At 36.1% G+C, this 18,245-nt stretch overlaps 1 protein-coding gene across 1 annotated transcript in view; it reads right to left on the bottom strand.

Annotated features, from left to right (window-relative positions):
- The window catches only part of LOC722305 (ovostatin homolog 2), a 47,723-nt gene that overhangs the window by 12,086 nt on the left and 17,392 nt on the right, over positions 1–18,245 (bottom strand). The window contains exons 13-24 of the mRNA XM_015151050.3: positions 16,847–16,901; positions 16,144–16,289; positions 15,637–15,786; positions 8,846–9,016; positions 7,881–8,025; positions 6,360–6,465; positions 5,372–5,600; positions 4,997–5,126; positions 2,989–3,107; positions 2,230–2,281; positions 1,352–1,435; positions 450–623 (exon numbers count right to left, since the gene is read on the bottom strand). Coding sequence (XP_015006536.3) covers positions 450–623; positions 1,352–1,435; positions 2,230–2,281; positions 2,989–3,107; positions 4,997–5,126; positions 5,372–5,600; positions 6,360–6,465; positions 7,881–8,025; positions 8,846–9,016; positions 15,637–15,786; positions 16,144–16,289; positions 16,847–16,901 — 1,561 coding nt within the window. The remainder of the gene's footprint in view (positions 1–449; positions 624–1,351; positions 1,436–2,229; positions 2,282–2,988; positions 3,108–4,996; positions 5,127–5,371; positions 5,601–6,359; positions 6,466–7,880; positions 8,026–8,845; positions 9,017–15,636; positions 15,787–16,143; positions 16,290–16,846; positions 16,902–18,245) is intronic.

The following is an 18,245-nucleotide window of genomic DNA, read 5'->3' as shown; positions in this document are numbered from 1 at the left end:
TTCTGAGAAGAAAAACTAAAGAAGATTATTTTATGCTCTTGGACTTTTCCTTAGCCTCACATTTTACAACATTGGCCCTCTTTCTGTATACAAAACCAATCACTTCATTGCAACAGACCACAGCTGAGCACACAAATACAGACACTGATAGATGAACCACTGACAACAACTCTTAACAAAAACAACAGCAATCACAACAACAAACAAGGTAGCTTGCAAAATACCAGGCATTAAAAAAAATTAAGTGCATAGCTTAAAACTCTGCAGCTGCAAATGATGACCACACAGATTTTGAAGTCAAACAGAAAACAGAGCTAGGACTGAGAGTTCCCAGGTTCAGGTTCACTTTTCTTGCACCAGACTACTGCAAAAAAACAGCTTATGACATCTTTGTATGAGTAACAATTGATTTCAACAATTATGGGCAGAAATTACTTAAATCTTCTCACCATTAGACAAGAGAAAGAAAGCCTTAGATTGAACTTCCTCTGTCAGTTGCTCAGTAGATTTCAGGTAGTCAAGAACGTAAGTATCAGATGCCAGCAGGGCAGCATTCTGCTCTCCACTTCCATAGGGCGTTTGCAGAACAACCAGATTCTGCATGGCAAGTCCTAGAATATCCCCTAAAAACAGGAAAAGTAGAAAGCTGTATTGTTTATAGTTGCCATCTCAGCATTAATAACTATAGACAAAAGAGGCCTAGTGGAATAGGTAACATTTAAAATTGAGTCTAAATGGTGGAAACAAAGAAAGTTTTATGAAGCAATTTGAAAGAGGAGATAGCCCTGAAGGGTGAAGTTAAAGTGCTATGGAAAATATTTCTGAAAATCTCATTACCAGAGAGAGGAGAAAGTTAGGAGAATATGTTTGCTCATTTGCTAGTTTTTTTTTTCTTTTTAAAATAAACCAATCCTATGAATTACAAAGTATAATCCATCCCTTCCAAGAGATGTTCATGTTAATAACAGACAAAGAAATTTGCCTTTTGTAGCAACAACAAAAAATTCTCCTTGTACTGAGAAAACTCCCAACATCATTAACAGGCAAAGTTAATTCTGATTCTCCAAGAGGTGAATTTCGTATTTCAGATTAATGATTATAAAGAACCTCTTGCTTTCTGAACGCTAGTTACCATCTACACAAGCTAGGGTTTCCTGAGAATATAGGTCTGGAAACGGTACTGTAATCCCTTCAGATCCTGTCAGGAAACATAGAGGGTGATCTGAACAATAATTCCCTCCAATTGATAGCTTAGGAAAATCTCTCTATTCTGTTATTTTAAGGATTTTTTTAAGACCACCTCAACCAAGATTTTCAAATCATTGTGAAACAAAACATTTAATCAACTTACCCACAACTGTGAAAAAGCCTCTGGCTGAACCTTCTACTACATCGTTTGGCAAGTCCAAAACTCCCTGCTTGGAGGCTCTGGCACCTGGAATGAAAATATTGATTTAAAAAAATGTGATGGCTTCTTTATATCAGCAGATTTGGGGGATACACGTATTGGAAGTAAGATTCCATTACTTATTTTTATTTTACAAGTTGTTTATTAGAGGAGATGAAATTGGAGTTCTGACCTAGTTTAGGATAACAGCACATTCAGAAAATGGCATATAAATCTGTGCATTAGATCGTGGCCCCCATTCTTCACTGGTTTAGTCCCTGAACTATTTATGTATGAAAAAAAAAAAGTAAAAACTACACTGACTGTAACACATAAAACAACACACGCAAAAGGTAAAGCTTGAAGGCTCTGATGAGTGAGTATAATCAGATCAGCATCAACCGGGTAAAATAATACTCCTCATGGCCATAAAACCAGAGACTGAGGGGCAGGGGCAGTAACATATCTACGGGTTATTTTATCCTAAGAGTACAAAAGCAAAGATTATATTATGTGCTATTGGGCCTCAATCCTGATGTCCCATTGTCCAATATTGTGTGCCAACCATATCATAAGAGGAGCTAAGAATACACATGATGAAAAAAAAAAATAGGTTGGGGCAGACTAATGTCAAAAAGTGAAGTAAAAACCACCTTCTGAAGATGCTTCTCGATGGCTAAAATTATATCATCAAGATAAAGCATGAAACACGAGAATCCTCCATGAGATATTTAAAGTGAAATCACAGGGCACATGGACTCATGTGGAAGGAGAGGACATAAACTGATTCTTCTGGTGAATTTTATTTAGGACTAATTTGACTTCCTAAAAGATCCTCTTACCTTCTGTACAGATAAGGAAACTCTGGGTCCTTTCCTTTTCAATACCTTCAGGCTGTCAAAGAGTAACACAAACAAGCACGGAAGAATGAGTTTAAGTCCTCTGTCCATGATGGAAAAGTGATTAAGCACCAGCTCACTTAAGCATGGCTGGTGCAAGTTTATCCCTGAGAGAAGATCCAACTCATGGTCCCCTTCTGTTCATATCTGGAAGGCATGGGACGTCACCAGCACCCATTTTAGCTTCTGCGTTCTGTAGCTTGGACAGGCATAACCTTGATGTCATTGTGGGACACTCTCAGCTCCTCTGATCCTATATAGCATCTCCAGTAAACAACTAAAAGTGCTTTGTGGAACAGGGATGTGCCGAGAGGCAAATCAAGAGTGTTCCTCTGACAAGTGCTGATTCTTGTTGAGGATGACGGGAACTGCACGGGAGTGTAAGACAAGTAGATTTGTCTCTTGAATATGAGAATCGGAAAAACAGAAGGAAGAGAAATAGGTGTACAGGAAACATCTTGACTCAGAAACAAACAAAAAATTGTCAAGTCTGTTTCAAGTGTTCAGCTTTACTATCCTGGGTGAGGTATTAATTAAAGAAAGGATGAACTTTATGCTGTTTTAATTCATTTAAAATGGCATGTCTTGTGTCAAAAGTAAATGTTGTCAACTAAGTCTCTTCAAGGAGAATGTCTTTTAAGACAGAGCCTCTTAGATGTCTGTTTCTTTTCAGGAAAAGCTTGAGAGTTTGCATATCCATACCTCTACCAAGAAGCTTTTGACCACAGTGTCTTTCCAGTTCAGCTTTTGCTGTTCCATTCCTTTATTTGGACAAGCACTGCTTTGTTTGGACTCAGCAGCTACAGTGATATTCACTTTACCTGGAAGACATTCCAAAATATAAATTAAATTGATCATTGGTCCCTTCTATAATGAGAAATGACTAGAGTCTGTGAACCATGTCTTGAATTGGATGAACCAAATTCTATCGTTAATTTGATGCTTAGAACAAAATAACTTGTTTCTTCTCCTTCCTCGATACTATGTGGTATCTTCCATTTCACCTGTTCCTTGATTTTCATGATTCCTTATATTAAGTAAATGATAAATTTACTTAATTAAAACTTAAGAAATTTTAGGAAAAGTAACATTCTACAAAGTCATCTGAGTCAATTCCTTGATATTGATTGTTTATAAAGATTATTTATGACAATATAGGCAAATAATGTCAGCTGATTAGGGCTCCTAACTTTTCCCAAGATCAAACAAACAAAAATAGTAAAATATTATGTAGTAGACAGGCACTGGGATTAAAATACTGTCCTAGCAAGGAATTCATTGTCTTTAAACTTCCTGATTTCACATTACATAATTAGAGCTGATCTCCAGTTTCCTTGCTTGTAAAAATTAGAGGATTGAAAATAATCATTCTTTAAAGTTATTATTATTTACATGACTATACATCAATATATACAACCAAAATATTTTTCTTATTTTTTGGTGTGTTTGATTTGTTTCTCTGTCTCAGAAAGCTTGTTATTTCACTCTTAACACTGTGTCTTCAACTTAATGTCATAAAACTATACAAGTTGGTACAGAATTCTCTCTCAATTGCCAAGGTAGGATTTTGAAGATCTTGTGCGGTAGAAATATTGAGAAACTTCAAATCTAATAGAAAAATAGTCTGAGAACAGCATCACAACTGAACTAAAATAATCTCATCGATGTATTATTTGCTGTTAAAATAATACAACGAATATAGGACATTAAATAAAGACAATTTGAGTAACTATTTTTTAAAAGTAGTGATTAAAAGTATCACACATATCACATCTAGCATTACTTGTTTACTAGAGTTTTAAACTTTTTCCATTCCATGTATTTTCAATATTTCAATAGGAGACAAGTTTATTTTTCCATCTTGCAGATAGCATAGGCACTAAATATTCTCAGTTTTTGATCTCATTCCAATCATTTAGTGATTTTGGTATCCCCGTGGCACATGTAGTAAATTTACAAACCTGACAATTACCTAATTGATCATTGTGATGGAGCAGCAAGTTTTGTGAAGGTGGCCTGGGTTCATGATGGTAGGCCAAGGAGCCAGTGAGAAGTCAAAGAATTAAGGTGGCATCAATGACAACATGGCCTTTATTTGGGATATGGCGTATTCCAAACATATAGTCCATGATAGGTCATGCAAGTTAGCATTTATACTGTATTTTAATTGCATTATGCTCTTGTAAAAATGAATGGTGGTTTTGCGCTACACAACATTAACAACCAGAAATTAGATTACTATAGATTAGAATTTCTAGTGGAGAATTTACAACAAGAATTTTAAAAATGTAGGCCGGGTGCGGTGGCTCAAGCCTGTAATCCCAGCACTTTGGGAGGCCGAGACGGGTGGATCACGAGGTCAGGAGATCGAGACCATCCTGGCTAACAAGGTGAAAACCCGTCTCTACTAAAAAATACAAAAAACTAGCCGGGCGAGGTGGTGGGCGCCTGTAGTCCCAGCTACTCGGGAGGCTGAGGCAGGAGAAGGGCTAAACCCGGGAGGCGGAGCTCGCAGTGAGCTGAGATCCGGCCACTGCACTCCAGCCTGGGCGACAGAGCCAGACTCCGTCTCAAAAAAAAAAAAAAAAAGAATTTTAAAAATGTAAAAGAGAAAATCATGTTTGTATAGACAATTTAAGAAAAATAAATGGATACAATTAATATGGGCTGGTTTTCCATGAGCGACTGGTGTAGACAGATAGCTGCTTACCCAATTTCTTAGGTATAATAGTCCAGACATTTGTTTTCCTCCCTCCAGTTTGGATAATCTCACTGCCATTGATTTTCAGGGTGTTAATATTTGCATCATAATTCTGAGACTCCTCCACTTGAACAGAAATCTAGGAAAACAATCATGGCAATGAGGATAGCACTGGAACACACATCACTATGAAACGCCGTGCTCAATACACTGTTTAAACCATCACTGTGAATGAAAGCAATTATATTTGTTTGAAGAATATGGACCTAAGTCTCATACCTTTATAGTAGCATTTTGCATTTGAGAATAAAGAGAATATGGAAATATTAAGAAATATTTTAGCTTTGTTAAATTTTTGCCTCCAGATCAAAGAGAACAACTCACCTCTACACATGTATCCAGGTAGTTGAAGACATTGACAATCAAATCAAATTGTTCATTTTGAACAACCGAAAAGGGTGAGGCAATTTCAACAAAGAAAGGTTGGGAGACTTCTAGAGTGGTTGTAGAGGAAACACCAAATCCAACGTCGCCATTCACACAAAAGCCACTTGCCTCCCATTGGGTTATCGTATCAGGAATGAGGAATGAAAGATTGGCAGAGCCTGAGGAACTGGAAGAAGAGGTTATCGGTAAAACACATTCTTTGTCTGAACCAAGAACTTAAAATTAAGTGCGAAGCAAGCAGAAAAGTATTGACTGAAGCTCAAAAGTGAGTTATATTGTTTGGATGGGGCATTAGATAAAAATAATGAGAGCTGGATTTTTATAAAATTTGAGTGTAGAAAGGTCATGTTTCTTTAAACACCACATTATGGTTTTTGTTTTTTGTTTTTTGTTTTTTTTTTGAGACAGAGTCTCTCTCTGTCACCCAGGTGGGAGTGCAGTGGCGCGATCTCAGCTCACTGCAACCTCTGCCTCCCGGGTTCAAGCAATTCTTCTGCCTCAGCCTCCGGAGTAGCTGGGATTATAGGTGCCCACGACCACACCCGGCTATTTTTTTGTATTTTTAGTAGAGACGGGGTTTCACCATGTCAACCGGGCTGGTTTCAAACTCCTGACCTCAGGTGATCCACCTGCCTCAGCCTCCCAAAGTGCTGGGATTACAGACATGAGCCACCACGCCCGGCCCACATTATGTTTTTTAATTGGGGCAGCTTAAATCTGTCTGCATAAAATAAATAGAAGAGAAACTCTTGGTGAAGGGAAAACAATGCTAGAGAAAAAATAAAATGTGTGATCAGTGCATGCAAATCGATGATATATATGTTTTACAAATACGATACTGTTTTATATACCCAGGAATAAAAGTGAAGAAAGAAAAAGAAAATAGAAATAAAGACACATAGGAGAAAAAATGGTTAAAACTCACTCAACACTGACGAGGTCCCATATCCATGTCTCTGGGAAGTTCGTTCTTACTGTTTGAATTATAGCCTGTTCTACATAGTCAGCATTCTCCTCTCTGAGTTCACCAGCTAAAAACAAAAAAGGAAGAAGTACCTTATTCAGACCTTGGACTCTGCAAATTACGGTCTATATATTATCAGGGTGTAAGTTCCCCATAAAACACCTCACCTTCCTGTATCACAGTCACTTACTATGACTGTTTTTGTGTATCACCATACATTGCCTGTTCCTATACACAGTCAGTTACCACATAATGACACTGTGATCAATGACAGACCACTTAGACTGCAGTGGTCCTGTAAGATTATAATGGAGCTGAAAAATCCCTACCACCTATTGTCATCAAAGCCATCATAACATTGTAGTGCAATGCATTGGTCATGGGTTTGTGATGATGCTGGTATAAACAAACCTACTGCACTGCCAGTCCTATAAAAATATAGCAGAGAAATTCTGTATAGTGCATAATACTTGATAATGATAATAAATGACTATGTTACTGGTTTTTGTGCTTACAGTAAACAGTATACTACACTCTTTACTGTTTAGAATGTACTTTTTCCTTATCAAAAAAAAAAAAAAAGTAACTGCAAAACAGCTTCAGGCAGGTCCTTCAGGAGGTGTTACAGAAGAAGGCATTGCTGTCACAGGATAGGACAACTCCATGTGTGTTATTACCCCTGAAGACCCTTTCAGTGGTACAAGATGTGGAGGTAGAAGACAATGATATTGATGATCCTGACCTTGTATAGGCCTAGACTAATGTGTGTGTTTGCGTTTTCGTTTTTAACAAAAAAGTATAAAAGTTACAAAAATTGAAAAATAGGAAAAAGCTTATAGAATAAGGATGTAAAGAAAGAAAATATATTTGTACCCTGACTCACTCAGAGTAACTTTTAACTTTGCAAGCTCCATTCATGGGAAGTGCCGTATATAAAAGTACAACTTTTTAAAATCTTGTATACCACATTTTCACCGTGCCTTTTCCATGTTTAGCAATGTTTAGATACACAAATAGTTACCACTGTGTTACAACTGCCTACAGTATTCAGTATAGCCACATGCTGTGGAGGTTTGTAGCCTAGGAAAAATAGGCTGTACCACATAGCCTAGCTGTGTTGTAGGCTACAGCATCTAGGCTTGTCTAAGTACACTGTATGATGTTCACACAGCAATATCACCTAACAATGCATTTTTCAGAACAAATTCTCCATCACTAAGTGAAGCATGATTGTATTTCTGACATTGTATTTTATCAATAAAAGTAAACTACATCTCACCTCTGAAGCTAATTTCTTGTTAGAGCCAAAAGCATTTCTAGTCTGTCTTATTCTGCTTTATCCAACTATAGGATGTCTAATTGTAGCCAAAAACATGGCATAAATAACATATAAAATTCCAAAATTGTATAGTTTATCTCAAATACACTAAATTCCACAAACCGCTTTGGTCTTCCCCCAACAAAAAATTTAAGATTACCTACATGCAATTCTAGATGGAGCACTAAGCATCAGACCATAATTTTCTGTTCCTACATAAAGCGGCTTAGAGAGTGAACGCCCTCTCTCCATCACGCATACTTCTGGTTTTCGGTAATGGAGATTGGTAAAGACTTTCAGACCCATGTTCTTTAAAGAAACAAACAACAAAAATATTGTTCATTCTTTTCATGCAAGAACTATAAAAGGCCTGTTATTTATATTGTAAAGATAAATGGATGGTCAGTATCCATATTTTCTGTCTTAACAAAGGCCTGAGAAGTTGCAAGTCAACTTACCTCTATCTGACTTATGGAAAAGCCCTATTTTAGAGAAAAAATGGTAATTACTATGATTTATCTAGCACTTATTATGTGCTAGCATTTTTCTAAGTATTTTCCATTATTCTCCATTTCATCCTAAGTGAAAAATACTGATGAGATCAGCACTATCATTACCCTAATTAACATCACACACACACACACACACACACACACACACACACACACACACACGGCACACTCAGTAAATTGAAGAGCTGGAACTTGATAAAGTCTGTCTGATTCAACGCCCCTTTTCTTATACACTTGTGACATTAATTATAAAGATTCTTTCATGGAAGTCTCAGCATATTTCATTAACGGCCTAGGGATATCTGGAGTCCACACTCTCTTAGCCTCTTGATTTGACTATCTTTGCATAAGATTTATTGTATTAATTAGAGGCTGTCTTTTTCTTTAAATGAGGTTTTGTAATTGTAGCTACATGATTTATTTTCAGCAGAAAATTTAAAAATCAACAAAATTAACATCTCCTTTTTATAAGACACTTTCTCTGTACTCTATTGGCAGATTACAGACACAAATCTCAAAGTATAGGCAGAAAACTATATAATTAAGAAAACATTAATATGCATTATGAATACTAAAAATTGAGATGAAATATTTTCCAAATTCCTTAGTGATCTTACCATGACAATATTATAGATGTCTCCATCCCCATAGTTGCTTACAGGCATGTAATATAAACCATTGTAGAACATCTCTCTCTGAGGAATGCAAGGGTCTTCCTTGCCATCATCAAGATTGAGGCCACGGTAGAAATAACCATACAGCTCTATACTTGGAACCTTGTTATACACCTATGAGAAAAAACATTTCCCAATAATTTTAAGCACTTCTTTTACAATTACAAAATTGGCAAATTGTGTACTATACCATTTATTCTTCTTCTTTTCTTTAAGAGCATGGCCATCATATTTAATCCAGTATTTTCACTTAAGCTCTTCCTTTCAAAAGAGCAAACCAGTTTTGTTTTAGGCCACCGATACCATGTTCACAGAATTTCTCAGCTTAGGCACAGGATTTAAGAGAGAATATAAGAAAGCAATGCCTGATTATTGATTAACCCAAGGCCCATTGTACAGACAATCAATTATAATGCTAGAACTTCTAAGTCTGGAGAATAATATTAGCTGGCTGATTTTAAATCTTCTTACTTAATCTTCCAAACAAAACATAAAATCAACAAAGAGAACAAGTAATGATACTCATGACGAATATCTTTAACATTACTGCGATACAGAGAATGCCATGATCTTCAAATTATTCCTTAGTAGAGAAACAAACACCAAATTCCAAGAGAGCTTCTACTGCTGTTACAGAGGGAAGGCTTAAGAGACTGCAGAGAAAAAGCAGAAAGGCATGGAAAAATGAGAAGAAACATGCACCAAGTCAACGCCAAGTAAAAGAAAGTCTAGCATTGTTAAAAATACAAATCACTCTGATGGTAGTTTCTTTTGCTGTGCAGAAGCTCTTTAGTTTAATTAGATCCCATTTGTCAATTTTGGCTTTTGCTGCTGTTGCTTTTGGTGTTTTAGACATGAAGTCTTTGCCCATGCCTATGTCCTGAATGGTAATACCTAGGTTTTCCTCTAGGATTTTTATGGTATTAGGTCTAACATTTAAGTCTCTAATCCATCTTGAATTAATTTTCGAATTGACAAATGGGATCTAATTAAACTAAAGAGCTTCTGCACAGCAAAAGAAACTACCATCAGAGTGAACAGGCAACCTACAGAATGGGAGAAAATTTTTGCAATCTACTCATCTGACAAAGGGCTAATATCCAGAACCTACAAAGTACTCAAACAAATTTACAAGAAAAAAACAAACAACCCCATCAAAAAGTGGGCAAAGGATATGAACAGACATTTCTCAAAAGAAGACATTCATACAGCCAACAGACACATGAAAAAATGCTCATCATCACTGGCCATCAGAGAAATGCAAATCAAAACCACAATGAGATACCATGTCACACCAGTTAGAATGGCGATCATTAAAAAGTCAGGAAACAACAGGTGCTGGAGAGGATGTGGAGAAATAGGAACACTTTTACACTGTTGGTGGGATTGTAAACTAGTTCAACCATTATGGAAAACAGTATGGCGATTCCTCAAGGATCTAGAACTAGATGTACCATATGACCCAGCCATCCCATTACTGGGTATATACCCAAAGGATTATAAATTATGCTGCTATAAAGACACATGCACACGTATGTTTATTGCAGCACTATTCACAATAGCAAAGACTTGGAATCAACCCAAATGTCCATCAGTGACAGATTGGATTAAGAAAATGTGGCACATATACACCATGGAATACTATGCAGCCATAAAAAAGGATGAGTTTGTGTCCTTTGTAGGGACATGGATGCAGCTGGAAACCATCATTCTTAGCAAACTATCACAAGAACAGAAAACCAAACACCGCATGTTCTCACTCATAGGTGGGAACTGAACAATGAGATCACTTGGACTCGGGAAGGGGAACATCACACACCGGGGCCTGTCGTGGGGAGGGGGAAGGGGGGAGGGATTGCATTGGGAGTTATACCTGATGTAAATGACGAGTTGATGGGTGCAGCACACCAACTTGGCACAAGTATACATATGTAACAAGCCTGCACGTTATGCACATGTACCCTACAACTTAAAGTATAATAATAATAAATAAATTTAAAAAAAAAATACAAATCATAGTTTTCAGACTCAACAGTTCCCAGTACTGCACACAGGGAAAGGGCTTGGAATGAATGGGCCTGGTAGTGGAAGCTTCCAAAAAACATGACTAATGGGAAATAATCAGATCACAAGAAGAGGTGTGCAGACCCTTGGAGACAGGGCATTTAAAGAAGGAAAGGATGTCATAGGATAAAATAACTCCCTTCACCCTCATTTCCATCACCAACATTTTTCAAATAATGCATTTTACTAAAAAAAAGAAAGGGCACTCTTCACCTATGAACACTCTGCGCAAAATATCAAGAACTAGAAAAAATCAACTCCATACAAAGCTGCTGTAAGAGAAAATAGGAAATGTAAACCAAAACAGTTCAGCTAATGAAACTTCTCCACTAAAGTCCCTAAGTAAATAAATAAGTAAACGAAGAAAAGCCATACCAAAATAATTTAACATAAGTGAAATATTCTCAAGCATGTATTTGGGGTATTTAAAAGGCAGCATGAGTCAGAAACTCAATTAAGAGAAGATAGAAATGGAAAAAAAAATCAAGAAGAAATAAAATGAGGCTTTATTGAACTCAGAAAAACTAGACAAAATTATATCATAAATAAACCCTAAAGTATAAGGACATCAAGATAAAACAGTTCAGAGAAAACTTTAAAGGCAGCGTAGATGAAAAACCAAAGAATAAAACTGGGAGAGAATGAATTAAAACAGGTCACAGACAAAGTGATTGAATTGGAAAGCAGGCAAGGAAGATCCAACAAATGTACAGAGATTTTTTTAGAACAAAAGAAAAGGGAAAGACTAATATTTACAATTATAATTCAGGAGAAATATCGGAAAATAAAAAAGATTTGAGTTTACATATTGCATGAGTCCACTGCGTATCTGGCAAAACTTCTACAGAATAATACATTCTTACTGAAACTATTAGACTAAAGTATAAGCGGGAAAAACATTCAAGGCCTTCAGACATAAAGATAAAGTAGCCCACAATGGAAAATGAATTAAACTAATGTCAGCACTATTAAAACCATTTTCAAAGCAAGTCAATAATAGGGTAGCATTTCAAAGAAATTTTAAAATGTATAAACCAAAGATTTAATATACAAATACCTGTCCTTCATTTATTAAGGCTTTAGAAAAAATAATTTTGAATATGAAAATGTCAGAGAATTCTATACTTATGTAATATCCTGAGGACTTTAGTAGAGAATTCATGTTTAAAAAAATTTTATTTATTTATTTTTGAGACAGGGTCTCATTCCCTTGCCCAGGCTGAAGTGCAGTGGTACAATAATGGCTCACAGCAGCCTCGATCTCCCAGGCTCAAGCAATCTTCTCACCCCAGCCTCCTGGAGAATGAGCTTTATGTAACCAAAAGGTGACTCAGGAAATTAGTAAAACTTGATGAATAAGAGAAACAATAAAGAATGTAAACATTATAGATCCTGACAAAAAAGGAAAGATACAACAGTCAAATGAGAGAAGAGGGAGAGAAAAGTGGAAACTAGAGATACTGACTGTTGTGTAGGTGGCAGTTAAGACTCAAAGATTTAATATAATGGACTAGATATTAAGGTTAAGCAAGAAAAAAATGAGATTGTGATGTTATAAAATATGTAAATATAAAAATAACCACTATAATAAAAATTCAACCTTGCCTGAATACTCAAAGAAGCTTCAAGCAAGATAACAAAAAACAAACAAACAAAAAAGCTAAAGAAATAAAGTAGTTTTAAATAAAATATAGAATCATAAGAAAAATAGTATGATAGAGCTGAGGCCTAACACATAAATCATATCAATAGAGTGAATAGACTTTATTCTCCTTTAAAAGACAAAGATATGTATATTTAAAACAAAACCCAATGCTGTACTTGATACAAAAGACAAGTGGAGTGTGTATTTCAAAATGTGAAATCCAAAGGGCAGGTAAAGGAAAATAATAAGAATGCAAAGGCTGCAATCCTCCTGTTACTGGAAATAGTAGAAGTAAGGCCAAAAGACATCAAACAAGACAGAAAAGAATACTTACTGCTAAAAGCTACAATTCATAATAAAGCCATAACAGTTAATGATTACCTGTGCAGAAACTACAGAAGATGCAAGAAGAAACAGAGTGCTATTAGTAGGGTATTTTAACATATCACTCAGCAGAAGAAGGTTAAATAAATTTTACAAAATAAGTAAGAATACAAAGGATCAAAATAATCCAACCTCGTGGATGGAAAACAAACTGTCTTCTCAACACATGAGATATATTCACAAAACCTCATTATATATTTGGGCACAAAAATATATCAGTGGAAATATTGCTGACCATGAAGATATAGAACTTGAAATTTAAAAGAAAACTCTAACATAAATTCCTTTTTACTTGAAAATTATAAAATACTCCAGTAAGCAAATTTTCAGTGAAAGGGTTAATACAAACAGAAATTACAGAATTTCTGAAAAATAAAAATGGTGCGATTGCTACATATCAGGATCTATGAGATACTTCAAAAGTAGGAATCATGGAAAAACTTAAAGGCTTAAAAACACCGAACCCAATAAAATAAATTAATGAAAATGAAGCAAATTTCTAAGTGAAAAAGCTAAAAATAACAACAAAATAAAGCACCAGTAAGGAAATAATAAAGATAAAAACAGAAATTAATGTGGTGGAGTAGCAAAAAACCTCATATCATATGACATCACATTAATACATTAAAATTACATGTTTTTGGAAAACTCGGCAAAATAGGTAAACCACTAACTAATCTAACAAGGAAGTAAATTAGCTATCTGCTTAGGAACAAAAGAAAAACAATTTCCATGACTCAGTTTTCAGCCTTATTTTTTGTCCTTTTAGCATTGTGAATTGGGGTCTTGAGTTGTTTGTATTTTCCTTTCACAATAGACTGATGTATGTAACCTAGTCTCAAATGATTCAGAAAAAATTGAAATGCCATAAACTGTGTGTGTGTGTGTATGTGTGTGTAGGGGTGGAGAGAGTGAGAAAGAGAAATCAAGTACGGCAAAATGTTCACAAACTGGTGAATCAGGTCAATGGTATATGGGAGTTCTCTGTGCTATTCTTGCACTTTAAAAAATTATTTAAAACTAAAAGCTAAGCTTACATAATATAAAAAATAACATAAACGTATAGAATATAAATTGGAATTCACTCATTTATAGAACTTCACTTGATTTATACTATTGATATAGCTATCAATAATAAAGAAGGGCAACCTCTTTTGGTTCTGATATATTCTGAGACCCCTGAAAATGCCTCTAGAATTTTCTTTTTGAGGTCCCTTGATGATCTTTCCTTGAGACAGTTTTCCTAAGATATTTCCACCTCCAACTGTAGGAAGAATGAGCAGAAGCTATTTACTCTGAATCCATGAAACTCTCAAGGTAAAAAAAAAGTGTGTGTGTGCATGTGTATGTGTGTGTGTGTGTGTGTGTATGTGTGTGTGTGTGTGTGTGTGTGTGTCTATATACATATATATATTTTCCTTTTTTTCTTTGAGATAGAGTCTTGTTTTGTCACCCAGGATGGAGTGTAGTGGCACGATCTTGGCTCACTGCAACTTCTGTCCCTGCCAGGGCTCAAGCTATCCTCCCATGTCAATCTCTCAAGTTTCTGAGATCACAGGTGCACACCACTGTGCCCTGCTCGTTTTTCATATTTTTGGGAGAGATTGAGTCTCATCATGTTGTGCAGGCTGGTCTCGACCTCGTGAGCTCAAACAATCTGCCCACCTTGGCCTCCCAAAGTGCTGGGATTACAGGCGTGAGCACAGCACACGACCATATTCCATATTTATAGAAAAATTGATCCTTTATTTGTTTGATGCCTCCTCAGATCCTGAAAGCTTCTAACTAAAAGTATTTTTGCTCCCTGTAATAGAAAACTTACATGTATTTATGTTTTGCATTGAGAAAAATATATGGTTTCTATCATGATTCACAGTTATTCAGTTATTATTACTGATTCTATAATTTTATATTTAAAACTGGACTTACTATAGAATGTTGAAAACGAAATACAGAATTGTATTTTTTGGTGAGATCTCAAGTTTGTAAAATATATATGCCTTCAGAAAAGAGATTTTTAAAAATTACAGCAAAACTATAAAGATGCCTAAGTGTTAGGACTATAAATGATTTTTAAAATTTCCTTCTTTATGTCTTTGTATACTTTGCTCATTTTCTATATTATCCAGGTATAATATTAATCAGAAAAAATTAAATTATTAAATTAGATTTAAACATGATCATAAATTTCAATAGTTATTTATATGTAATTGTGTTGGAAATAAACAGAAAATATCCAACAATTGTTAGCCGAAATAAATTTGATGTGAACTTCTGGAATTCCAGGTCTGGAAATATTTACGAAAATAAAAGATGCATTTATAGAAAATAACTTTACACTGAATCCAAGCAGATCCTTGAACACAGAGATTTCATTTTATTCCAGGTTTCCACATCTATGATTACACCTACGATTTTAAAAAATCACAGTTGTAAAATTCCTAAACTGTTATAATTATCTATCAAATTCTCTATTGTTATAAGCATGTTCTTAGGGTAGCCAAGAAAAATAAGTATATAATCCATGAAGGAACAAAGGAAGAAAACATTCAATATTTTCAAGATGTTCAAAACATCACCTGAAGGCTAAAACTTCTGGGAGGCCAGAGAAACATGAAAAACAAGGAAGTAGAGAACTTACACTTTCAGCTGACAGCTGTTGTTCCGATTTCAGTAGAAGGACGCTCCTATCCACAGCCCGGAGGGCACAGAATGAGTCAGGGGCTGCTTGAAGATAGAGGCTAGCATTGGAGCCAGGTAGGCCCTGCTCTTTAGAGAACTTTATGTTAACCTAAAGTGGAGGGAAAAAAAGAAATGAGAGTAGAGACCATTTTATGTAAAGATGATCTGAATACATTTAATCTCTCCTGAATAAATCCTTAGAGATTTCTGTACTGTATTTCCCCTGCCCACTCTCACCCTCAGCTCTCCTTGCAGAAGCCCCCCTTCACCACCCTGCTGCCGTCTCAGGATTGGCACTGCTGCCAAGGATCATGTATGGTGTTTGGTGATTCTCGCATCCCCTAAGAATTCAATTATGCCAGCACTGAGTGTGAGTTTCCCACTTGACGGTGATAGTAGTCAGAAGAGAAGACAGCAGGGAGCAAACTGTTCCCACTTTTCAGGCCAGAAATAGGAGAAACATCACCTTGTGTTTAAAGCAGTTGTCAATCTGGAATCTGACACTGTCAGCCACAATTTCCCCACTGGGGTGAAGGGTGTAGACAAACAGGACAGCCACAGGAGCCAGATCAGCACTGATGCTGATTGGGAATGAGAAGTTTCCATTCCAGGCTGTGTAAATAGGAGACGAACAGATAAAATGCCGAGAGTTTCCTGGATCACTGGTACACTTAGATAAAAGAGAATGGCTCATGGACAGAAAGGGTAAATTTGGCCCTGTTTTCAAGACAAATAAATCAAATAATAGGAAGTACATATACAAATAAAGAAGACTGCATAATTTAGATGATAATAACAACACTGGGATTTTGTACACCACTTTTCTAATGTACTCAATGACCTGCCAATAAAAGATTAAAGAAGGAAATTTTAAAAGAAATTTTGTCCTTCATCAAGACATTTAGTAGCTTACCTCAGGCTGTGCTAACTATTCCCTTCATCCAAAAGTTGAAATAAGTGCTCGTTCTAACTTCTTTTCACTATATATATATACACACACACACATATATATACACACACATATATATACACATACACATATAAGTTTGACTACATATAAATGTATTTTCTTAATATATATAATTCCCATATATATAATGTCTATATTTCCTTAACAAGAACAAAATGAAGTTAGAGTACGTAGTTTAAAATGAATATATTATATATACCTTTGTTTCTGATTTCCTTTTGTCCACTGAGTAAGATAGCTCCTTTCACCATCATCTGTGCAGAACAAAGAAAACATAACATGCAATATATCATCTAATGTCATCATATTCTCACATTGTGATTAGGTAATTTATTACTTAACGGTAATTCTGTTCCATAAGATAGGGTAGTTTCTGCAAGCATATATTCAAAATAGACTTTGCATAAGTTGGAAAAGAGCAGAGAAAAGGACTAAAATTGATTGAGGTTCTATTATGTACTGGAAACTTTGTGAACTATGTGCAATGCACTGTGCAAAGTGGCACATAAAGCTCTGAAATTGTCAGGGCTGTCTGGTTTCAAATACACCTTCACCTGCTCATTAACTTTGTGACTTAAGGCATGACGTTTTACCTGTTTGCCTCTGTTCCTTTATCTGTAAAATGGAGATACCTATAATGCTAATTAGATGAGTTAACACATATGCAATCCTTATAACAGTGCCTGACACAGAACACTTACCCTCAGAGGTAAGTCTTATAATCTCCAATTACACTGTACACCTGAGGAAGCCAAGGGTTAAATAGTTCAAACGATCTGTCCAAGATGCACTAACTTGCATGCTTACTAGGAGAGGGTGGGGGATTCAAGTTAATGTCTTAATTTCCAGGTCTTTGTCTTTTCACTCTTCAACAAGCTTTAGAGCAGAAGTCCCCAGTCCCCAGGCTGTGTACTGGTAGGTGCCTGTCCATGGCCCGTTAGGTACTGGGCCACGCAGCAGGAGGTGAGCAGTGTGGTGAGCAAGCATTACCACCTGAGCTCCTGTCAGATCAGCCGTGGTACTAGATTCTCATAGGAGCACAAGCCCTGCTGTGAACTGCACATGTGAGGGATCTAGGTTGTGTGCTCCTTAAGAGAATCTAATGCCTGATAACCTGTCACTGTCTCCCATCACCACCAGACAGGACCATCTAGCTGCAGGAAAACAAACACAGGGTTCTTACTGATTCCACACTATGATGAGTATGTAATAATAATAGAAAGAAAGTGAACAATAAATGTAATATGCTTGAATCATGCTGAAGCCATCCCCCCATCCCCACCCCATCTGTGGAAAAACTGTCTTCCATGAAGCCAGGCCCCGGTGCCAAAAAAGGTTGGAGGCTCCTCCTTAGAAAGACAAAATGGACAGAACCAAGAGAACGAAGTCCGTTTGCTGCTTATCAAAATAAGTTTTCCACCTTGCTTTCTGGCATCTGCCCAATATTTTACTATTACAGAGGGTCATACATACTTGTTATGAGTTACATTTGAATGCTTAAACAAGCAGATGCTGAACAGCAAGTTCTTCAACCTTCGGGAAATTTAAATTGCCTTAGATCATTTTATGTGTTTGTTGTTAATGGATGGAACAGTATT

This window comes from Macaca mulatta, chromosome 11 (assembly GCF_049350105.2).
Source record: "Macaca mulatta isolate MMU2019108-1 chromosome 11, T2T-MMU8v2.0, whole genome shotgun sequence".
Taxonomy (NCBI): domain Eukaryota; kingdom Metazoa; phylum Chordata; class Mammalia; order Primates; family Cercopithecidae; genus Macaca; species Macaca mulatta.
Note: the sequence above shows the minus strand (reverse complement) of the source record. Positions and strands in the feature narration are given on the sequence as shown.